Genomic DNA, 19,649 nt, shown 5'->3' on the forward strand with positions numbered 1-19,649 from the left:
GCGAGCTTTCGCGATAAAAATCATTACGGGATGTGAAGTGGCATATCATAATCCATCCATCAACTACTTGTCGCCGCTTTCCTTGTTCCTATTTTGCCCAGGCAGTAGCTGACCCGGGCACAGTCGTCGAGTGTCGGGGATCCGGGAATACCGTATTAACGCCGGTCACTTTCATAAAAGCTTACGCCCATTGTTATTGCAACACAGGGGAGAAAGCGCCCCCCTGGAAGTTGGCGTTTGTTTCCTTTGTTATAAAGAGCCGGTACAGGGGCCGCCGACTTCATATTCTTCTGGGCTACTTTCCCAGACGTTCCCGCAAATATACATAGGCGTATATATACAGACGTGTTGCACCCTGGGAATCGACTATCGAAGTCTAGAAGTAAATTTGTAAATTGTCCGGCTGCGTTTGCTTGCCGCAACGGCAATTGAGTGGAAAAGATGATCGTCTACGCATTAGTGCTGGGAGCGCTAATAAGCCAAATAAATGCCCAATCGAAGTACGGCTAAACAAACACGATCGCCGAATGGTTTTTGCAAATCTAGTTTCTTTTGTTTTAGCCTTTGCCCGGTATCAGTAAAGGAGGAGAAGACGATACAAGTGGAGGAAATTCGGACAGTTTGGCGTACGGTTTCCTACCAACTATGTTCGTCGGTGCAAGATGGAGACATTGAGATTGAACGACAAACCTCTGACGGAATGGAGTATTGCACATTCAACAGGTAAATTAAAGACATTATAGTATGTATGGGCTGTGTGGTATTGAAAATAGACACGGTCTTAAAGGCTTTCTAACAACTGTCCTTACGTATAAACAAAACGTAGGCAGCTAAAGCAAGCCTCGAAGACTGAGTCGCAATCAACGAGTGACTATCTGAAAATGATAAGTTTGACTACTGGAAGACTCCCCTGAAAACAGCAGTTTTAATAACTGCCATAGTTATTTATTAGATACCACACTTATAAAAACCTTCACGTAATAGTTTTACGTCTACAGATCATCGCAAGAACCAGTGATGGTGGATAAAGTCATTACTGAAACGGTAGAGAAGGAGGCGTGTTGCGATGGATACACAGGAGACGCTTGCACGATAGGTTGGGAATAAAAAAAACGTTCTGTAAACATTTAAACACATTTTTAAGTGGTTATAATTAAGTAAGTTAGAACGCAAAGTCGTCAGAAAATGTACATGTAAAACAACTTAAACATAAAAAAACACCGTGTCCTGTACATTTAACTGATGCGTATATCATTTAACTCAAAAATCATCGTTTTTTAACGTTTGGAATAAAAATAGCAAATGTAGCTTTCAACTGTATTTACAGCTATTTGTCGCAACAAGTGTCTCAACGGAGGTGTATGTGCAAGCCCGGACACCTGCGATTGCTCAGGGACTGGATACTCCGGACAATCGTGCGATATCCGTAAGAAACCACTTTCAATTTGTTTTTAATTTTTACATTTCCAGTCGTTCAGGGAAGGTAGGTAATAGGTTCAAGTTTGCAGGAGTAAAATTCCTTTGTGCAGTTTATTTGTTAGAAACTGGCCATGATTAACATTACCTACGTGAAGAATGTCATTCACCTGCGACCAATCAGACTTTAACACGTCAACCAGCGTTCAAGTATGCTTTACACGGCGAGATTAAGTGCACATAAGCTATTCGTTCCCAAATGTCGCTACGTGCGAGTCCTGACACGTTCACAAACTAGCTTTTCAACAGCAAAAATTGTTGTTTTTGCCAAATTCGTAAGCACACCGATGCTAAAAAGTAACAAAAGAAATATTCAGTTGTTCCGGGTGCCAAGGTAAACTGCTTTTGACGCGAAACATACCGGCACTGATTTAACAGCTTAAGTTTTGTGCCACTTGACTCGCCCAAAATGTCACCTTTTCATAGAGCGCTCCAGAGTCATGTAACACCAACTCACTGTGGGGCTGTTGACGTCACGTCCCGAAACCTGTTTTGTGTTCTTATGACGCAGAGTTTCATTTCACACCAAAATAGAAACGGTTGTAACATAGGTTTGGGTGGATGACGTACATTTCCCAGCTTGTTCATATTACACAAAATGGCTTCCGTTCAATAAGTCAGATCTGAGATGCTTTTATTGTTATATTTCTACAAACTAACCACTAGTTTAATTGCAACCTGTGTTCTTACCACTGATTTAAAATAAAGTTCAAAAACCTTACCAGAGAAACACTAACCTGCTTGGCATCTGGCCTCACATTTCATGATAGGAATTTTTCTTCATTGTTTAGTCTTTAATGCATACATTTAATAGACATTAGTTTGATTTAACCCAGGGTGGTCCAACTTTATTTTGTTGCGGGCCATTCAAAATCGTTAACTTATTACGCGGGCCAAGGTTTAGATTTTTGCAGGAAAAACTTTTTTTCTAGGTTAAACTCTAGGGCAGTGGTTCTCAACCTTTTTTCTTTCGTGGCCCACTTTCATTGCAAAAAAATTCTGTGACCCAGTAAATTTTTAAGATAGAAAGAAAACAACTATAAAATAGGTTCAGAACAAAAAACAAAACAAAAACATTCCTTCTCAATTCCTTCCCAAGCCATTATTCTTGTAAAATTGAGTGTAGTGACACAAATGAAAGTAAATTCTTAACAAACAGCTTTCTATTTGGTTGGTCTGTGGCCCAATCAAAATGCTTCCATGGCCCACCAGTGGGCCATGGCCCACTGGTTGAGAACCACTGCTCTAGGGCAGGGCTTCCCAAACTTTTTTCATCGCGACCCCTATTAATCTCTTTAAATTTTCCGCGACCCTTCACGGATAATATGACAAACAATGCAAAAATACGTTTGTTGTATTTATTGAAACGACTAATTCGAGCGAAAACTAAAAACAACCTACCGGTACTCGGAGTCTACTACTTTACACGTTCAAACACCGATACCTTTTACGTGCTTTAGCCTTTAGTTTCTGTCACATTGTTTTGCAAATAGGCACTTGTCACCTTGGACCAAGTTTAGGTCGTTGCAGTGCTTTGCAAACGGACATTAAACACAGCTTAGAAATCGTAAATTTATTACGTATTTTATCAGAGAAAGTTATTGCGCCACACAATGACACAATACTTAAACGTTATTCTGTAACTCTATGTGTCATCTTTATGTTGCAATTAAAATGCCTGTGTATTTCAAAACAATTGCAATTGTTGCGTTTCAACCGACGTTTGTTCGATCAATGGCGTCACTACAAGCTCGTTTGCGCTTAGCTGGAAACGTTTTGAAAACGACGTAACTTGAACAAAAACAACATTGTGACGTTATACAAAGGTCAAGGCCGGGGGTGTGCGGCACTCCCGTACTCTACCCCAGTGTATGGAGTACTTCCTGCAAAATTGGTACAGCTCTCTGCGACCCCTCAAGTTTGTTAAGCGACCCCTTCCGGGGTCGCGACCCCCAGTTTGGGAGGCCCTGCTCTAGGGTATACACCTATACACCTTTTTTATCTATACAACTATACACCTTTTTTATCTATAGATAAGTTTATTTTTATATTTTGTAGTTATTTACGAAGTAGAAGCTGTCAAAAACATTCTCTCTCGCGCAAATAATGCCCCTGCACGGTTTAAAGAAGCAGAACCCGTTATTACCAACAATGCCTTGTCATGCGTCACAATAGGAGATTTTGCAGTATTTAATAAGTGTTAATTCTCTCACTAAGAAAACATTGAATTATTGAAAACAAAACTTGGTTGTCTTTGAAATGTTGGGACTTTCGCGGGCCAAAAAAATTATCTCCTGCAGTTGGACCACGCTGATTTAAAACCAATATTCGACAGAGCTATTAAAACAAAAACAACCTAGTTTTGACTGAATGTTACAGTCGTTGCACAAAACAACAACTATACCAGTTGCAATTAACTATAATTAAAAAAACGATTGGTTTATTCTTAACTAAACAATGCTATTTGATTTGTAACAATGCACTTCGTTCTAGAATGCAGAGCACTTTTACCGAACCAATATAAGTGTGAGTGACAGTTAATTTCCAAATCAGTGATAAACGAATCATAAAAATGCCCTAAATTTTACATATAAAATCAAACCTTCATTTTTTAACTCTTATCACTTTACTCCTATCGGGTACTGAAAACTGCATTTGTATTTGTTTTAGCCCAGTGCATGGCATGCCTGAACGGTGGAACTTGCGTTGCACCAAACACGTGTGAATGCAAGGCAGGTTGGGAAGGAGACCAGTGCGAGAAAGGTATAATTTTAATCATTTTTAAATCATAACTTATGAGTTTAGTTGGTAAAGAATACTTACTCCAGTTACAATTTGTTTCTGCTTTTTGCAGCTGTCCTTGACTGTGGTGGCGAATGCCTCAACGGCGGTCGTTGTGTTGCTCAGGAAGGATGTGTTTGCCTTGACGGCTACATAGGAAAACAATGCGAAACAGGTAACAGTGAATACAAATTTTTATAACATTCATTTTTCGTTGTATTTTCCCAAGAATTCTTTACCCTTTGTGACATCATAATTCGTCTTTTATCAGCTGTCTGTTCTTCTCCCTGTCAAAATGGTGGCAGTTGCACACAAAAGGACGTTTGCCTGTGCTCGGAGGGGTTTTCAGGACCTGACTGCAGTGAAAAAGAAACTTCCGGGGCAGCATCTATTGTAGATGTTGATACCTTGGCCTCTTACTCCAATGAAGCCGTGTGTTCAGCTTGGGGCTTGCACCACTACCAGTCATTTGACGGAAAGCAGTTCTATTATCAAGGCAGTTGCGCATATAGCCTTGCATATGAATGCAGTGGAACCTTCCGTGTTACGGTAAATCTCAGTAATATTTTGTGACTTAATTAGGCCAGTATCTTTATGTCATATTTGTATTTTGTAATTTTCTGACAATGTTAAAAAACTTACCTTATGTTTTTAGTGACAAGTAGTTAGGATTCTTGGATTTCAAACATACAGAATAGAACCACTTTAATTCCACCAAAGTTTTATATAGACTCTATAGAGTTCCACATATTTATTCTGACATCATGCCAAGACAATATTTCTTTTTTTCCCTGCCATTGTTTTGATTTGCGTGCTGATCTGATCGGTCCGAAAGACGTTTAACTTGAACACAACTATTTCGCAGGTGATCAACAACTATGACTGTGATGCTGACGGATCGTGCAAACGCGCTGTTCGCATTGAGATGGGCCCAAGGCACAACTTGATGTTGTATCCAGACGGCAGTGTGGTGTACAACGACAAGACGGTGAAACTGCCTAAGACTCTGGATCAATCAATTATCCTGGAACGCGTCGGCATGTACACGGTCGTTCGTCTGCTTACAGGTATGTTTGCTTGTAATGGTAAAACGTATGGATAGGCGTGTAGCCTGTTCGTGAATTATGCCTGTTTGTTACTGACTTTTTTAGGAAACCCCATAACTTTAAATAGTTTAGACTTTAAAGCAACCTTTAACCCTGATAAAACAAATACATACAACTGACACAATTATTTATTAAAACTTGTCTTCGAATCCAAACGTCTTCCCGGACCGCACGACGTTTATTCAATGGCCGCGTCCTCAGTTACAAGCTTTAATTTAAGTTGTAAGCTTTACCAATCTTGAAAAAAAAGATATTTGCAAAACTTCCAAAAAATTAAAACCTAAGATAGTTCGGAAATTGTGCAACAATTTGTAAAATCACTTTAAGGCTATTGTTGCATTGATTATTAGAACATAAACATGAAGTTAAAGATCAAAAACATTACAGATGTTCGAGTATTTTACGACAACAACAAATCGATTTACGTCGCTGTTCCCGACACCTACGAAGGGGAGATGTGTGGAATGTGCGGAAACTACAATGGTCGAGCGGATGACGACTTTGTTGCAAACAGTCAGAAAGTAAGCAAAAAGCGGATTGGCAGCGGTGGGATTCGAACCCACGCCATCGAAATGACTGGTGCCTTAAACCAGCGCCTTAGACCACTCGGCCACGCTACCCCTGCAGTGCTAGTACGACAACAGCAATTCATGTTCGCTGCTTGTCAAAACACGTTCGCCCCGAGGGATTTCGGACCATCTGGCAATTAAGAGTTGCATTGTTGATACACTAGGAAACACAGCAACTGGAGCGATCACGTTTGGCATAATACGGAAAAGTTGTGACGTCACTTCTTGGAAGAACAAGCAGCTCAGATCGCTGAATGATTTAGCACTTTTCTTCACACGGCAGCGCACATACAAAACTGTCTAACTTTAGTTTCAAAGAAAGTGTATTTTAAGCGTGTTTCGTTTCCCATAGTTTTGTGGTTCATGAAAACTTTTTGTTTTTACGCAAATATGTAATGTCCGCTCTCAATTTCGACAAGCATGTTTGTAGACACACAGGACCCTTTAGAACCCTAAGTGCCGTTTTACAAACAAAAAAATTGAGTTTATTTCGTTTTTCTATTCGCAGCCATTTGACAACGTCAACGGATTTGGAAACTTCTTCCACGTCGATGACGAAGCAAGTTCATTTGCATGCCAAGCTGTGCCGTCTGATGTCGCTCATCCATGTGCATCATATTCCCAGGAAGATCTGGCTGAGGTGGAGATCCACTGTCGCTTGTTGCTAGGCGACGAATTCGCCGCTTGTCATAAAGTGGTTGATCCGAACGTAAGTGTCACAATTTTTTCCCAGATTAATTGAAGCAAGTTTTTAAGTTTTTGGTGTCGCAATAAAGGATGTGTTTTGTTGCCAAAAAATACTTTGGCAATGAAATCCTGAATACTGGAATAGTTGATCTAAGAAAAGTTGTCCATCGAGAAACGGCTAGCGTACTGACCATTGATCAAAGCCCTTTTTGTCCTCACACCCCTTAACTTTTGTGAATTTTTTTTCTACACCTTGACGGAAGTAAACCAAATTTTAGTAATTGACATAAAATTTTTGAGGTAAAGCTAATAACATGTATGCATTAGTCTTTTATGTGTGTTATTCAGAAACATTCTTAATCACACTAAACTAACTTAAAATTAAGCACAAAAGAGCCTGCATGTTGACATCCCAACTCGTAACCCCTGTGTTAGTGCTTCGTACCCCCATTGGATAAACAAGAACCCCCGGTCTAGACAACATACCTGTTATTGTCTTGGTTTGCCACTGATCATAACTTTGATACACAGGTATTTTAACTACATGTTGTACAGGAATATGTTCAACGTTGTGTGATGGACGTGTGTAGTGGTGGATTAAAAAGCTACAAAGAATACTCGTGCGACGCGTTTACCCAATATTCACGCACATGTGCCTACTTTCATGTGGTTCTCGACTGGAGAACTTCAAACCTTTGCCGTAAGTCGCGGAAATAAAACGAAACTGTGATGAACAGCGCATTTAATATATTTGTCTTACTTTCTTCAAATAAATCTTTGACCTACCATTAAATGATCATGTGTATAATACTGTATTTCGTATATTTTAGCTGTTGCCTGTCCAGGCGGTATGGTGTACAGCGAATGTGGAACCGCTTGTCCTGACACTTGCACAAGCTTTGGATTCGCCGCTGAATGTCCGAACAACATTTGTGTTGATGGTTGCCATTGCCCACAAGGTACAGTGCAAACTAATCGCTGAAAGCGCGCGCGTGACCTGCTTACCGCGCGAAGGTTTATCAAAATGACCTTTAATAAACTTGATCACGCCAGCACAACGTTAAATGCTAATCGATTGACCCTTTGGTTGATGTGCGGTCAAATGCAACTTAAAAGGTTTACTAACACTGGGTTTTACACATTGTGGCTTAGAATTTACACAAAAGCTTGGATTTAATATAACGTACAGTGTGAAAACAGGTACCGTTTTCGATGAGAGTACCAATTCATGCGTGACCAAGGAGCAGTGCCCGTGCACCCGTGCTGGCGAGTACTACCAAAACAATGATGTGATCAAACAAGACTGCAACAACTGGTAAGCATTGTACTATGTGTAGTGTATTTTTACAACCTTGTAACTTTATAACGGAACTTATCAGTCACGTAAAACAATGGTATGCAGCATTTTAACTTTTTGTTGTTGATTTCAATGTACAGTTAATAAGGGTATTTGAAATGCAGCACCTGTCAGAATGGAAGGTGGTACTGCACTGAGAAGGAATGTCCGGCCATTTGCTCAGCAATCGGCGAAGACCATTTTATCACATTTGATGGAAAGAATTACCAGGTATCAGCTGTTAATACCATCGTTTATTTGGTTCTTGCATGTAACGTACCAAATGATGTTTTTTATGTCATGTAGCCTTTAAGTTTACTTGTTGTTTTTATTTCTGTGACTTTAATGCAATTAGAATTACAATTTCGCGACGATATTCTACTCTCATTACTGTGTATTCCTCATGTTACTTGCAGTTTTCTGGTGGTTGCGAGTACGTGCTTGCCCAATCCAGATTCGGCGTCGATCAGCCTTTTGCTATTTGGATTCAGAGTCCCGGATGCGGTTTCTACGATTCCGATGCTTGCAGAAAGACGGTTTCGGTCAAACTGTGGGAAGGAGAAGTCTACAGGTAAATATGTACTGTTCGATGTGGTGTTGTTCTACACGGAAAGTCGCTTTTTTATCGGTATCAGAAAAATGTGTTTTTGCTGGAATTTGTGTAGGGTTAGTTTCTTTTTTACTTCATTGTTCTGCCATTTTTTGGCATTGCCATTAAAAAGGCGGTAACTAATCTTTAATGTGCTAAAAACAAGCTAAAACCTAACCTCCTTCAGAGCCCACAGTTTCACAACAACACATATTAATATGCGTATTCAGGGCTCTAACTTATGATTTAGCTTGACTTGACCACATACTGTGCAGATTCGAGTCCAACGGCAGGATCAGGCGTGGGAACAACTTGCTTGAACTTCCGCATACAGACAGCGCCATCGGTGTTCACTTCCAGCGTCTGTCATCCTCCTTCCTCAAAATGCGGACGGACTCGGGGATGGAACTTACGTGGGATGGACTTCATCGTATTTACCTTAAACTCACTCCGTCTTTCAAAAACAAGGTTGTTCACTTGGCGATATAAAAAAAATTGATAATAAAGATTAAAAACACGACTTTATCTGGTTTAGGGGTAGAAACTATTTGGAACTGCTTAGCAAGCGCTTTATTGCATTTTTTAAACCAGAAATAGAATAGATTTGTAACACTATTGGAGCGTTGCTTTCTAATTTCAATAATACTGAGGAAGACAGTATTCGGGCTGGAATGTAGCCGCTTATACTTGTATTTCTGTTTTTATAACAAACGAGAATGACTTGTAATAAACATATGAACAGGTGCAAGGTCTTTGTGGCATTTACAACCTCAACCAACAAGACGACTATACCCTTCCCTCTGGCGCCACCACCATCAACACGGCTGATTTTGCCAACTCGTGGAAAACTGACGTGTCATGTCAGGCAGATGAAGTAACCACTGGGGTGACAGTTGACGCTTGTGTCATCGCCAGCCAGTATGCCACTCATGCCGGTGTCATGTGCTCGGCTTTGAAGCTGGGTAAGTTTGGAGAAATCTTTGAAGTGTTAATGTTTTTGTTTATATGTGGAAGATCTGTTGGTTGGACTGTTTTCAAAGTGCAATGTTTTTCTTTGGTTCGTTATTTTGTGTCACTTTGGAAAATAGAACAACACATTTGTTATGAATGACTACGTATATTACAGTACTCAAACTAATCATTTTACGTGTTTGTCTGCAATCTTTCCCATACTTTCAGGAGCATTCCAGAAGTGCAATCTCATTGTCGATCCGGCTCCCTACGTCACAATGTGCGAGCATGACGTATGTCACTGTCTGCACAAGTTCCAAGCTGATGGTGAAGCTTGCAAATGTACGGTGATGAGTGCTTACGCCCGCGCATGCGCACTAGCGGGCAGTCCAATTCTGGAAATCCCCTCGTGGCGAGAGACGGCGGGTTGTGCGGTCATGTGTCCTAACGGTCGAGTTTGGGACGAATGTGGAGGTGCAGATTGCGAGGTCACGTGTCAAATGATTAGCAACGGAACGCAAGATCAGTGCAAAGCGGTATGAATGTGAACTGAAATGCTGTACTTCCAAATATTTCGGCCCATAGTCGGTTTGATAATTTAATAATGGTTATTTGTCACTTATTAAAATTATGTGATTATATTTTAATTTTTCCAAACATTCTGCTAAATATAAAAAATAACATAAAATAAAATCTTGGCATTTAACAATTTACTGTTATGTATCAAGACTATCTACCTAAGCTGTTTTAAGTTAAGTTAAAACGGTGTTAAAAATTAAAGTGGGTTTTCTATCACGTTATACCAACTGCGCACTCCTGATATTAAGGCCAATGATCACCCATACTTTGTCGCATCACATACAATTTTTAAAAATTCGAAATTGTTGTTTGTAGAATTCGGAATGCGTAGAAGGCTGTCGATGTCCCATTGGACAAGTTTACGACTCTTTTATGGAATCATGTGTGAACGTATCTGATTGCACTTGCTACCACAGGTATTATACCGTATATTCGTGTGTTATCATACCTCAAGTCTAATTCAAATCTGCTCGAAATTAGTTTAAACTGAAGTAAAATATTTTGAGAATGAGATGCAAAAATTTTGTTTCCCTTATGTAACTTTCCTGTTTTTATAGAAACGTCGCCTACTCGCAAGGAGATAGACGCCGGTCGTTCTGTGAGCAATGCACTTGCAACGACGGAGCTTGGAAATGTAGCGCGATAGCTGGTTGCACGAAACAGAATGTTTGCGAAAATGTAATTTATTTATATATATATATATATATTTAATTAAGAAAGGTTTACTCTGTAACAATCATTTTTGTCTAGTTAAGCCCTGGACAATTGCGAAAATAAAACTTACTGTGTGTTATATTAACAAACTAATCGCAAAATTCTTTGAAAGCAAAGCTTAGATAATGTTTGTGTTTGTGATCTTATATCAGTATGTTGCTTTGGTGCTTGACATTGTGAAAACATTATGGTCCAAAATCATGTAAAATTTATATCATCTCCAAATGTCAACGCTTCTACTCAGCATTCATCACCGTTGGCAAACCTCTGGTCTGTAGTAAAACATAACGCACCAAACATCACCAGTCGCAGTCAGCATTAAACTACGCAGCAAGTGTTACTGCAACTAAACTTACCATCAGTGTTTTAGTGGTACACCAAATGTTGTCAATGCTTTTACTTTAATTACAAGTTTCCACATTCAATTGAGCGTCAATGAATAAACGCATATAAACGAAGTCTTCAAACTTTTATGTTTTCTAGGATATGATTTGGAACAATTGCACCGAGTGCCAGCCAACATGTGACAACATGCATCTTGCTTGCGTGCAAACGTCCTGTCACGAAGGCTGTGCTTGTCCGGAAGGTACAGTAATGAACGACGGAAAGTGTGTGCAACCCGACCAATGCCCATGTCATTTCCGAGGCAAGAGCTATGACGACGGAAGCTGGATCAAACGGGATTGCAATTTCTGGTAAGTGATCAAGATACGCAAGGTGTCACCAAACTGTTTAGGGTAAGCAGCTGAATTCAGCAATTACTAATGGTCGGGCACGACATACCAACATACAGACATAAAAAACCTTGATCGGTTTTCGTCCCGGGAGCGTACTGGGTTGTAAAAATAAAAAGAATTTAGCAATTAGCCAAAGTATAACGTGATAAGGGCATCAATGGTCTAGATGGTCTAGACCCTCTAGAGTCTAGAGGAACTATATCTTTTAAAGCGCAATCTTTAGAAGTGTATCAGCATTTGAATCAAGGGTTTGTAACCGTTAAACTTTCGCATTGCGGTCAAAATAAGCAAAGTCGCTAATAATAATGTTTCTTGGCTTGATCTTACCTCCAGGCCGTGAACTGATTTAAATGGACCTGCTGTCAAAATGTGGTATGGTATTAGTGATCGAAACTCTTTATAAAATTCTACATTTGTTTGGCGAAACTCAACTACTAAAAATATCTAACTTATAAATTCATAATCATAGCACATGCAAAAACTCGAACTGGAACTGCACCGAACACGAATGTGCATCATACTGCACTGCATACGGTGATCCCCATTATCAAACATTCGACAAGAAGCGATTTGAATTTCACGGCGACTGCACTTACGTCTTGGCTGAAGATTTCTGTGGTGACGGTATCGGCACATTCCGAGTCACTGTCGAGAATGTTCCATGCAGTACAGGAGGTGTCACCTGCACCAAGGCTGTTAAGGTAAGTGACAAACAGTTAGTTGGTGCCCTCTTAGTTTTGGTTTGTTTTTGTGAACCAAAAAAATGTTTCGTCGTGGGAAAACTTTTCCGGTTTTGTCTAATTGCAATTTGGTCGAGAGATTATGGCAATTTGCTTTTTTTGGTGCAAAATATGACCCATAAAATTCATTCAGGAAACGCATCTCCATCGTTTGTTTTACCACTTTCCCTTTGTTTTTCACCTCAGCCTAACTGGTCTTATTGCAATTATTTTCGCCGCTCTTACTGTCACAAAATGTACATACACCTCCAAAGCAGTATTTAAATTTTCATGGTTTTCAAAAAGACTGGTTTGGATTCTATTTACAACATCCATCAACATCTATGTACATCGATTGATTTGAACATTTTCCTATCCATTTTCTAGCTAATGTTGTACGACACTGTGATCCATTTGATCCGGGGATCGGAGCCAATCATTTCCCGCAATCCATTCACAAAACCCGAAACACCAAAAGCCGACTTCCGAACGATCAGGGCTGGAGTTTTCATCATCATTAAAACAAAGGTACAGCAGATTTTTTACACAATTTATACCTCTAAAAGAAACAGTATCCAATTGATTAAAACCGATGTTTTTTGCAGATCGGATTGACTGTTTTGTGGGATGTCGGAACTCGTGTTTACGTCAAACTCGAACCCAAGTTCAAGTCTCAAGTTTGTGGTTTGTGCGGAAACTTCGATGGAAATGAGCTTAACGATTTCAGAACTCGACAAGGTCAGTTTATGACAAACAAAACCCATTTATATTTTATAAAATATGTATTTTTTTACTATTACTCGCTATGATAAATATGTATCTTGGACCACTGCTATCTTGTGGATTCTGCTGTCATTTGATTGGGGTGTTGTTTGATGATATTATTCCTAATATTGAAACTAGGTTCATGCATTTGATATTTGAACAAACTTTTTCTCATCATCTTTGATTTCAAATATCTTGCAAAATATCACTTTAACTCATGTTAACCCGGCCTCAAACTACACTAGGAAACTTTCCAATGCTGCACTAATGCTCAACCAATCATTTTAATTCAGGTGAGCTTGAGTCCAACACTCGAATGTTCGGCGACAGTTGGAAAGTTTTCAGTTCCTGTCCGCGTTCGGAAGAGGATCCCGTTCATCCTTGTATTGTCAGCCCACAGAGAGCAGACTGGGCGAGATACGCCTGCCGTCATCTGCAGGAAAGTCCTTTCTCCGACTGCCATCAGTTCGTAGACCCAGAGCCTTACTATCAGTCGTGTCTGTGGGATTCGTGTGGCTGTGATAGGGGTGGTGACTGTGAGTGCTTGTGTACTGCCGTGGCTGCCTATGTGCGAGAATGCAACGAGGTTGGAGTCCATATCCCGTGGAGATCGACTGGAAGCTGTGGTAAGTTCAATTGTTATTAAGCTGTGGTTAGTTGGTCTAAAAAATCGTTTTTATTTTTTATTTTTTGGGGTAGTTTTTTTTTTTAAGTACAAAATTTTTTAAAATTTAAATGCACTTTTTATCTTGTCTATATTTCTTTTGAACACTTTCAACGTTATTTACTAAAATAAACACCCAAATATTATTGTCCAAGGCATTTTTCTCTTTTTTATGTTTCAAAACCACAAAGGCTGGTTTACCTGTTTGTAAAGAACATGTAAACATACTTGAGAGTATGGGATATTTTCATACACTATATTGTTTTACGAAAGAAACCTCATTTTCGCATAAAAATTTAGCCCGCCGATTTTGATTTTTACCACTTGTCGGTTTTCCAGACAAAAAGTCCAAATATAACATAATTTCGATCGATTTTTCCATTTTTTAGGTTTGCAGTGCGAGAGCGGCAAGGTGTACCAACCATGCGGTAGCACTTGTTCAGCAGACTGTTGGACCGCTGCAGAAGATGAGGGCTGTACGAGCACATGTGTGGAGGGATGTCACTGTCCCAATGGAACTGTGCAACATGAGGGAAGATGCATTGAGAGACAGCAATGTCCGTGTAAAGTGGGAAGCATTGTCTTGCCTGTAGGAACTATTATCCCATACAACTGTATGGAATGGTATGTGGAAGTTTGTATTTTATGTTCGAAAGATTCTACGACAACATTTGTTATTGTAGCTAAGTCAAAAAGTACATAATTAGCATTATTGAACGCGTTCGTGTTTATCAAATCCCTGTTGTTTAACGTTCCGGATTTAAATGCCAATTACACCAACCGTTTGTTTCGTCTTTTTGCTACGTACCTATGGTGAAAAAACTATGTTTAGGGCCCATGAAAAAATAAGTTGTCATATTCAAACAAATAAAATACAGAGACGAATTATAAAAATCAAACTCGTGTGGTCGAAACAACAGTGTAGGCTATAATGTAATTCATGTTGTCAAAACAAAACTTTTCAGATAAGGTGGTTTTACTAAAACCTAAAGTGTAAAATGATAAAACTTTTTAATACATTGCTTCCTTTAGTCAATGCGTGGACAGCACATTGAAGTGTACTGGTACCCCATGTGAAGGCCCGGAGACAACCACTCCTGCTATTGGAGAGAGCACTACAACAGTTGTAAGTATTTTCTACAATCTAAATCTAAAATATCACTTAAAATTCGGATTTGTTTTGTCATTTCCTTGTTGTTATGCAGGAAATGACAACAACCACTATGGGCCAAACAACAAGTTCAAGTTCACCAGTCTTTACCACTTCTCCAGCTCCTAAAACAACCACACAAGCCACAACCACCATGAGTAAGTCTGCTCCTTTACAGAGGCAGGCTTTAGTCACCTTTTTCAATTTTTTTAATTCATTTTATTTCCATTTTTATGTTGAGTTGGCAACACGAGATAGCTTAGGAATATAACGGCCCTAATACGAGATTTAGGAATATAACGGCCCTAATAGACTTAAAAAGCGGCATGCTTTATTTATACGTTTCGGTAAATGCTAATGGCATCATTAACATTAAAATGTCTTTGTATCAAAAGAAAATAGTTTGGTTGTAAAGTACTGTAGGTTTTGATGTCATGTTTTTGGAGAACCATGTTGTAGATTGCGACGCCTACATTGCTACATTTTTATAATTTCTGAAAATGGCTTTTGTTGAGTTGTATTAACGACCACTTTTTGGTTTGTGTTGATTTTGTAACTGAAATCCAAAACGTGGTTACTATTTAAACGTGTATTTGTTCAGCCTGTCCAGATGGCCAAGAAACCGTACAATGCGTGAACCCATGCCCTCAAAAGTGTCAGTACTTGGAAACCAGCCAACCTTGCGTTGGAGCTAGGATCTGCATTCCCGGATGTGGTTGCCCTGGTGACAAGGTTGTTGGAGCGAACGGAATGTGTGTTGAACCGATGGACTGTGCCTGTAAAGACGAAAATGGCACTGTTCACCAGGTTAGTAAAGTTCCTTTTAAAACTGTTGGTGGTAAAATACTTGTAACTTATTTTTGATTTTTTATTACGTGAGACAGAGTTTTTATGTTTGATAATAAATAGAAAAAATATTGTCGTGTTGTCATAATTTAGTGGTTCTTAAGGTGTCTAAGTGTGCTGTGAATTGTTTGTTGGGTTTAACAACTAAAGAGGTTTGTGCACACTTTTATCTTATTACCAAGAGAAGTCTTACGAATTAGTTTGAAGTTGCAAATCAATTTCTGTGAAATAGTTTTGGGATTAGCAGAAAGGGTGTCGCAAAAAAATGAAGTATGCCACGAGCTTAAAATATACGCTACAAACGTTTTTGCCTATTGAAATTTGTATTACTCTCTCACTTTGCCAGTGTTGCTTTTTATTTATTGTTTGTTGAATCAAAAAGATTACACAATCGTCTATCGTTTGTTGTTGTTTTATCTTTTTTTCATACGCGTCTAACCACCTTGAGGTTCAACAATTTCATAACACTGCAAAACTTAAATTTGTATGAACCAAGTACTGCTCCTCTGACAAAGTGTTGTTTTTTACTGACGTTTCACTGTCCTAATTAGGTCGCCTTTATAGCAAGGGGCGAAAAACGAAAACAACGACACGATAAACGCAAAGATAAGAAACGCATTGACTTCTAATCAAAAGCCTTTAAGCAACTGCCTTATAGCAAGCAGAGAGCAACATATTTTTTGTTTTTCTTACATTTATTTCAATACTTTACAGCCCGGTGAAAGTTGGAACAAGGGTACATGTGAGCGTTGTACATGTTTCAACAATGCCGTCGAATGCGAACCGGTTCAGTGTGGGGAAATTGCTTGTGACGAGGAGGCTGGAATGTCACTTGTTAACGTGGCAGGCTTTTGCTGTCCAGTGTGCATTCCCACAACCACCTTCCCCGTCACTGAGTCCACGTCCACAGCTGCTGTTACCACGACTACGCCAATAGTTTGCGATGAAAGTAAGTGCGTGTGTTTTTTTGTAAGTTATATGACACTGGAATGAAATACGTTCCAATATTTCAAGTTATTAAGCACATTATTTTTTTCAGTTCAATTTTTGTTTACGATTAATGAAATTTGGACAAAACCTATCTTTGTATGACGGCATTTTTGTCGTTTAATGTTTAGCATCGAAAAAAGCAAGCCGGCACCCCAACAAAAAATTTGAAACAAAAAGGCGCTTCCACAAAAACGAACACTGTTTTTTCACTAATTTAAAAAAATCATTATTTTAATGCCTTTTAATCAAATGCTTTATTTTAAACGTATATAGGCGAAGAGTACGGCATCTGTACTTGCACTCCATCCTGTTCCGACATTCGCTCCAACCTCACATGTCAGATGTCACTTGCACAGGACAGCAACGGAAAATGTTGCTCGTGCAAAGAGGGGATGGCCCGTGATGACGTCACTGGGCAATGCATTCCTGTCGAGTCGTGTCCATGCGTCGACCAAGATGGTAAGAACGACGTAAAAAAAGATTTACTCTGCGACTCCACATAGGAAAACAAAACTACAACTTTAAACGTTTTTCTCTAACAGTTTTAAGCATTAGGACACAAAGCTACAAAAGTCCTTCAAATCCTTCTGTTTTTTCTGCAGGAAACACAGTCCCAGCGGGCGAGATGATCGACGTTGGAACTTGTTCCAGGTGTGAGTGTATCAACGCTAAACTGCGATGCGCCAACTACTGCACCATCAGTGGCTGCGCGAAGGGAATGAAAATGGAAACAGATGAAAGCGGCTGTTGTATGTGCGTAAAAGGTAAGACTTGATGTTTAAGAGAGATTTGAATTATTTTTAACATCATTTCTATTTCAGAACCATTGACAACCACAGTAGAACCGACAACAACTTCTGAAGCTGTGACAACCACTGAATCGTCCCAATTCACCACAACCCTGCTTTCCACAGAATCAACCACCACCGTAAGTGCACCAAATCATGTATTTTTTATCATAGATATCGAATTTTTATGCGTTATCTTGCTTTTGCTTGGGTCATGTTTTTAAAACAAACAAACAAAAACTGTACCATGTAATTGCACAAAAAAGTCAAAATTATCCGTAAAGATCCTGGACGTAATTTGTTGATTGTTAAGATCGATTGAAAAGTCATATCGGCAATTTGAGAACAGTAACTTCAAAATTCGCAAAACAATTTGTGAGGATTAAAGCAAGGCAATTCCAGCATCTTCGCTATGGCAACGAAACTGTATTTTGTATAAAGTTCAAAATCTTGAAAATCTGAAAGCCAAAATCCAACAAAAACAATTAACAATATTCTCTATTCTCAGGAAACCGAGCCGGTTACCACAACCACTCCAGGCATATCTTGTGCATGCAAAGCTGGATACTTCGAATGCGACCAATGCGATAAGTGCGTTAGAAACGAGAGCAAATGTGATGGAGTGAGACAGTGTGCGGATGGAAGCGACGAGATGAACTGTCCTTGTATATACAATGGTGTTGTAATTCCGGTAGGTTTGCCACACTAAGTAAGGTTGATACGTAGTAAATGCTTACAGACTAAAAATACCACAGATCAGACATAGATAGCATATTCATTTCGTTTATATAAATTTGCAAAATTTAATACTTTGTGTTTTACAATGTGTCAATATCCTGTATGGGAAGTCGAAACGTCATTTTTTTTTCAATAAAAATTTGCTGGAAAGGCAGCAGGTGGTAATACACAACATTAAAGGTATTTGTCAGCCTGAACAAAATAAAGTCTAATTTGAGGACAACTTTAAGTTTTTTTTACATTATATGTTGTCTACAGAATGAAGACAGCTTGGTTGTAAGCGAATGTCAAACATGTACTTGCGAGAACGGACGTACAGAATGTGTCAAAACATGTAGTCTGTTGTGCAAAGAAGGATATTACCTGCAGACATACGAAGATGACAGGTTGGTAGTTTGCAACCATTTAATTCTTTCATGCTTTGAATGAATTAATTTATATTTTTTACAATTTAGATGCTGTTCGTGCGAATTGGCGGCAACCACAACCGCACCAGTTGAAGAAACAACCAGTGCAACGGAACCAGCGACCACGACTGGTTCGCAATCGGTAACAACCACAACCAAAGTTGCAGTTGTAACTACCACCATCTCGTCATCTACTGAAATAACCACCAAAGGTAATGTACTCTGTTTGTACTAGTGTTTTCTTTGTTTGGTACTTCATCAATTTGACCGTTTTAAACTTTATGATGGCGACTTAACAGATTGTTGTTGATTGTCTGTTGTAATAAAAATCTCCTGTATAAAATTGTTTTTATAGTCGCTTGAAACAACTGTTTAATAAAATTGCCGATAAAAGTAAAAGAGTATTCTGACCCCAAACACTCCAACGTTTCATAGCACAAATGAGAATACATGAGAACATACGTACATGAGAATTTGTATATAGTGAATAAAATATATTGCTAACAGTTTAGCAAAGGCTGTTATGATCGTTAGCTGAAATAAGGCTTTATTACGTCATGCAAGTTTTCTGGTTGTTTGCTTTTAAAGTCCATATTTAGTGTTGCCATTATTTAAAGTTTGTTGTTTAATTTATACAGGACCATGTCTCAATGCCCTCGGAATGGAGTCAGGTGACATCGATGATCAACTGATTTGGGCTTCATCATATCTTCCCGACAGAAACCCGGAATTGGCCCGGCTCAGGTCCCAGGGAACATCGGCTGATGCTAAATCTTTGTCCTGGTCTCCGAAAGAGAACGACGCCGCACCATATTTGGAAGTCTCGTTCTTGGAGCTGACTGAGGTGACTGGTGTTTCTACACAGGGTGGTGAAGATGGTGGATTTGTTGGTCAGTTCACCATCGAGTATGCTGACAAAGAAGGTGTTAAGATGGTTGAGGAGACAGTCGTGGACGAAGATGGACTGACTGTTCGACGACCTGTCGTTTTTGAAGGTATATATTTAAGTTGTAGCACACTTGTTTTGGTTTCTTTTAGGGAACCAAGTTATCAAGTG

General features: G+C 39.2%; 1 protein-coding gene and 1 non-coding gene across 2 annotated transcripts in view; one reads left to right on the top strand and one right to left on the bottom strand.

Annotated features, from left to right (window-relative positions):
- LOC145213019 (uncharacterized) overlaps positions 1-19,649 on the top strand; it is a 55,907-nt gene that overhangs the window by 261 nt on the left and 35,997 nt on the right. Inside the window, exons 3-38 of the mRNA XM_080081263.1 lie at positions 562-723; positions 999-1,096; positions 1,328-1,426; positions 4,147-4,239; positions 4,331-4,432; positions 4,529-4,806; positions 5,123-5,324; positions 5,751-5,884; positions 6,441-6,641; positions 7,175-7,319; positions 7,450-7,578; positions 7,820-7,934; positions 8,081-8,186; positions 8,372-8,526; positions 8,820-9,012; positions 9,287-9,506; positions 9,724-10,031; positions 10,390-10,490; positions 10,632-10,752; positions 11,272-11,483; positions 11,995-12,226; positions 12,632-12,772; positions 12,850-12,982; positions 13,303-13,635; positions 14,063-14,297; positions 14,706-14,799; positions 14,879-14,981; positions 15,425-15,630; positions 16,384-16,618; positions 16,933-17,118; positions 17,262-17,423; positions 17,481-17,587; positions 17,956-18,138; positions 18,444-18,571; positions 18,641-18,804; positions 19,231-19,587. Coding sequence (XP_079937389.1) covers positions 562-723; positions 999-1,096; positions 1,328-1,426; positions 4,147-4,239; positions 4,331-4,432; positions 4,529-4,806; positions 5,123-5,324; positions 5,751-5,884; positions 6,441-6,641; positions 7,175-7,319; positions 7,450-7,578; positions 7,820-7,934; positions 8,081-8,186; positions 8,372-8,526; positions 8,820-9,012; positions 9,287-9,506; positions 9,724-10,031; positions 10,390-10,490; positions 10,632-10,752; positions 11,272-11,483; positions 11,995-12,226; positions 12,632-12,772; positions 12,850-12,982; positions 13,303-13,635; positions 14,063-14,297; positions 14,706-14,799; positions 14,879-14,981; positions 15,425-15,630; positions 16,384-16,618; positions 16,933-17,118; positions 17,262-17,423; positions 17,481-17,587; positions 17,956-18,138; positions 18,444-18,571; positions 18,641-18,804; positions 19,231-19,587 — 6,173 coding nt within the window. The remainder of the gene's footprint in view (positions 1-561; positions 724-998; positions 1,097-1,327; positions 1,427-4,146; positions 4,240-4,330; positions 4,433-4,528; positions 4,807-5,122; positions 5,325-5,750; positions 5,885-6,440; positions 6,642-7,174; positions 7,320-7,449; positions 7,579-7,819; positions 7,935-8,080; positions 8,187-8,371; positions 8,527-8,819; positions 9,013-9,286; positions 9,507-9,723; positions 10,032-10,389; positions 10,491-10,631; positions 10,753-11,271; positions 11,484-11,994; positions 12,227-12,631; positions 12,773-12,849; positions 12,983-13,302; positions 13,636-14,062; positions 14,298-14,705; positions 14,800-14,878; positions 14,982-15,424; positions 15,631-16,383; positions 16,619-16,932; positions 17,119-17,261; positions 17,424-17,480; positions 17,588-17,955; positions 18,139-18,443; positions 18,572-18,640; positions 18,805-19,230; positions 19,588-19,649) is intronic.
- Trnal-aag (transfer RNA leucine (anticodon AAG)) lies at positions 5,902-5,983 on the bottom strand. Its single transcript has one exon. It is a non-coding gene; the product is annotated as a tRNA-Leu (tRNA).

The sequence above is a fragment of the Phallusia mammillata genome, chromosome 2 (assembly GCF_965637545.1).
Source record: "Phallusia mammillata chromosome 2, kaPhaMamm4.hap1.1, whole genome shotgun sequence".
NCBI classification, from domain to species: Eukaryota; Metazoa; Chordata; class Ascidiacea; order Phlebobranchia; family Ascidiidae; genus Phallusia; species Phallusia mammillata.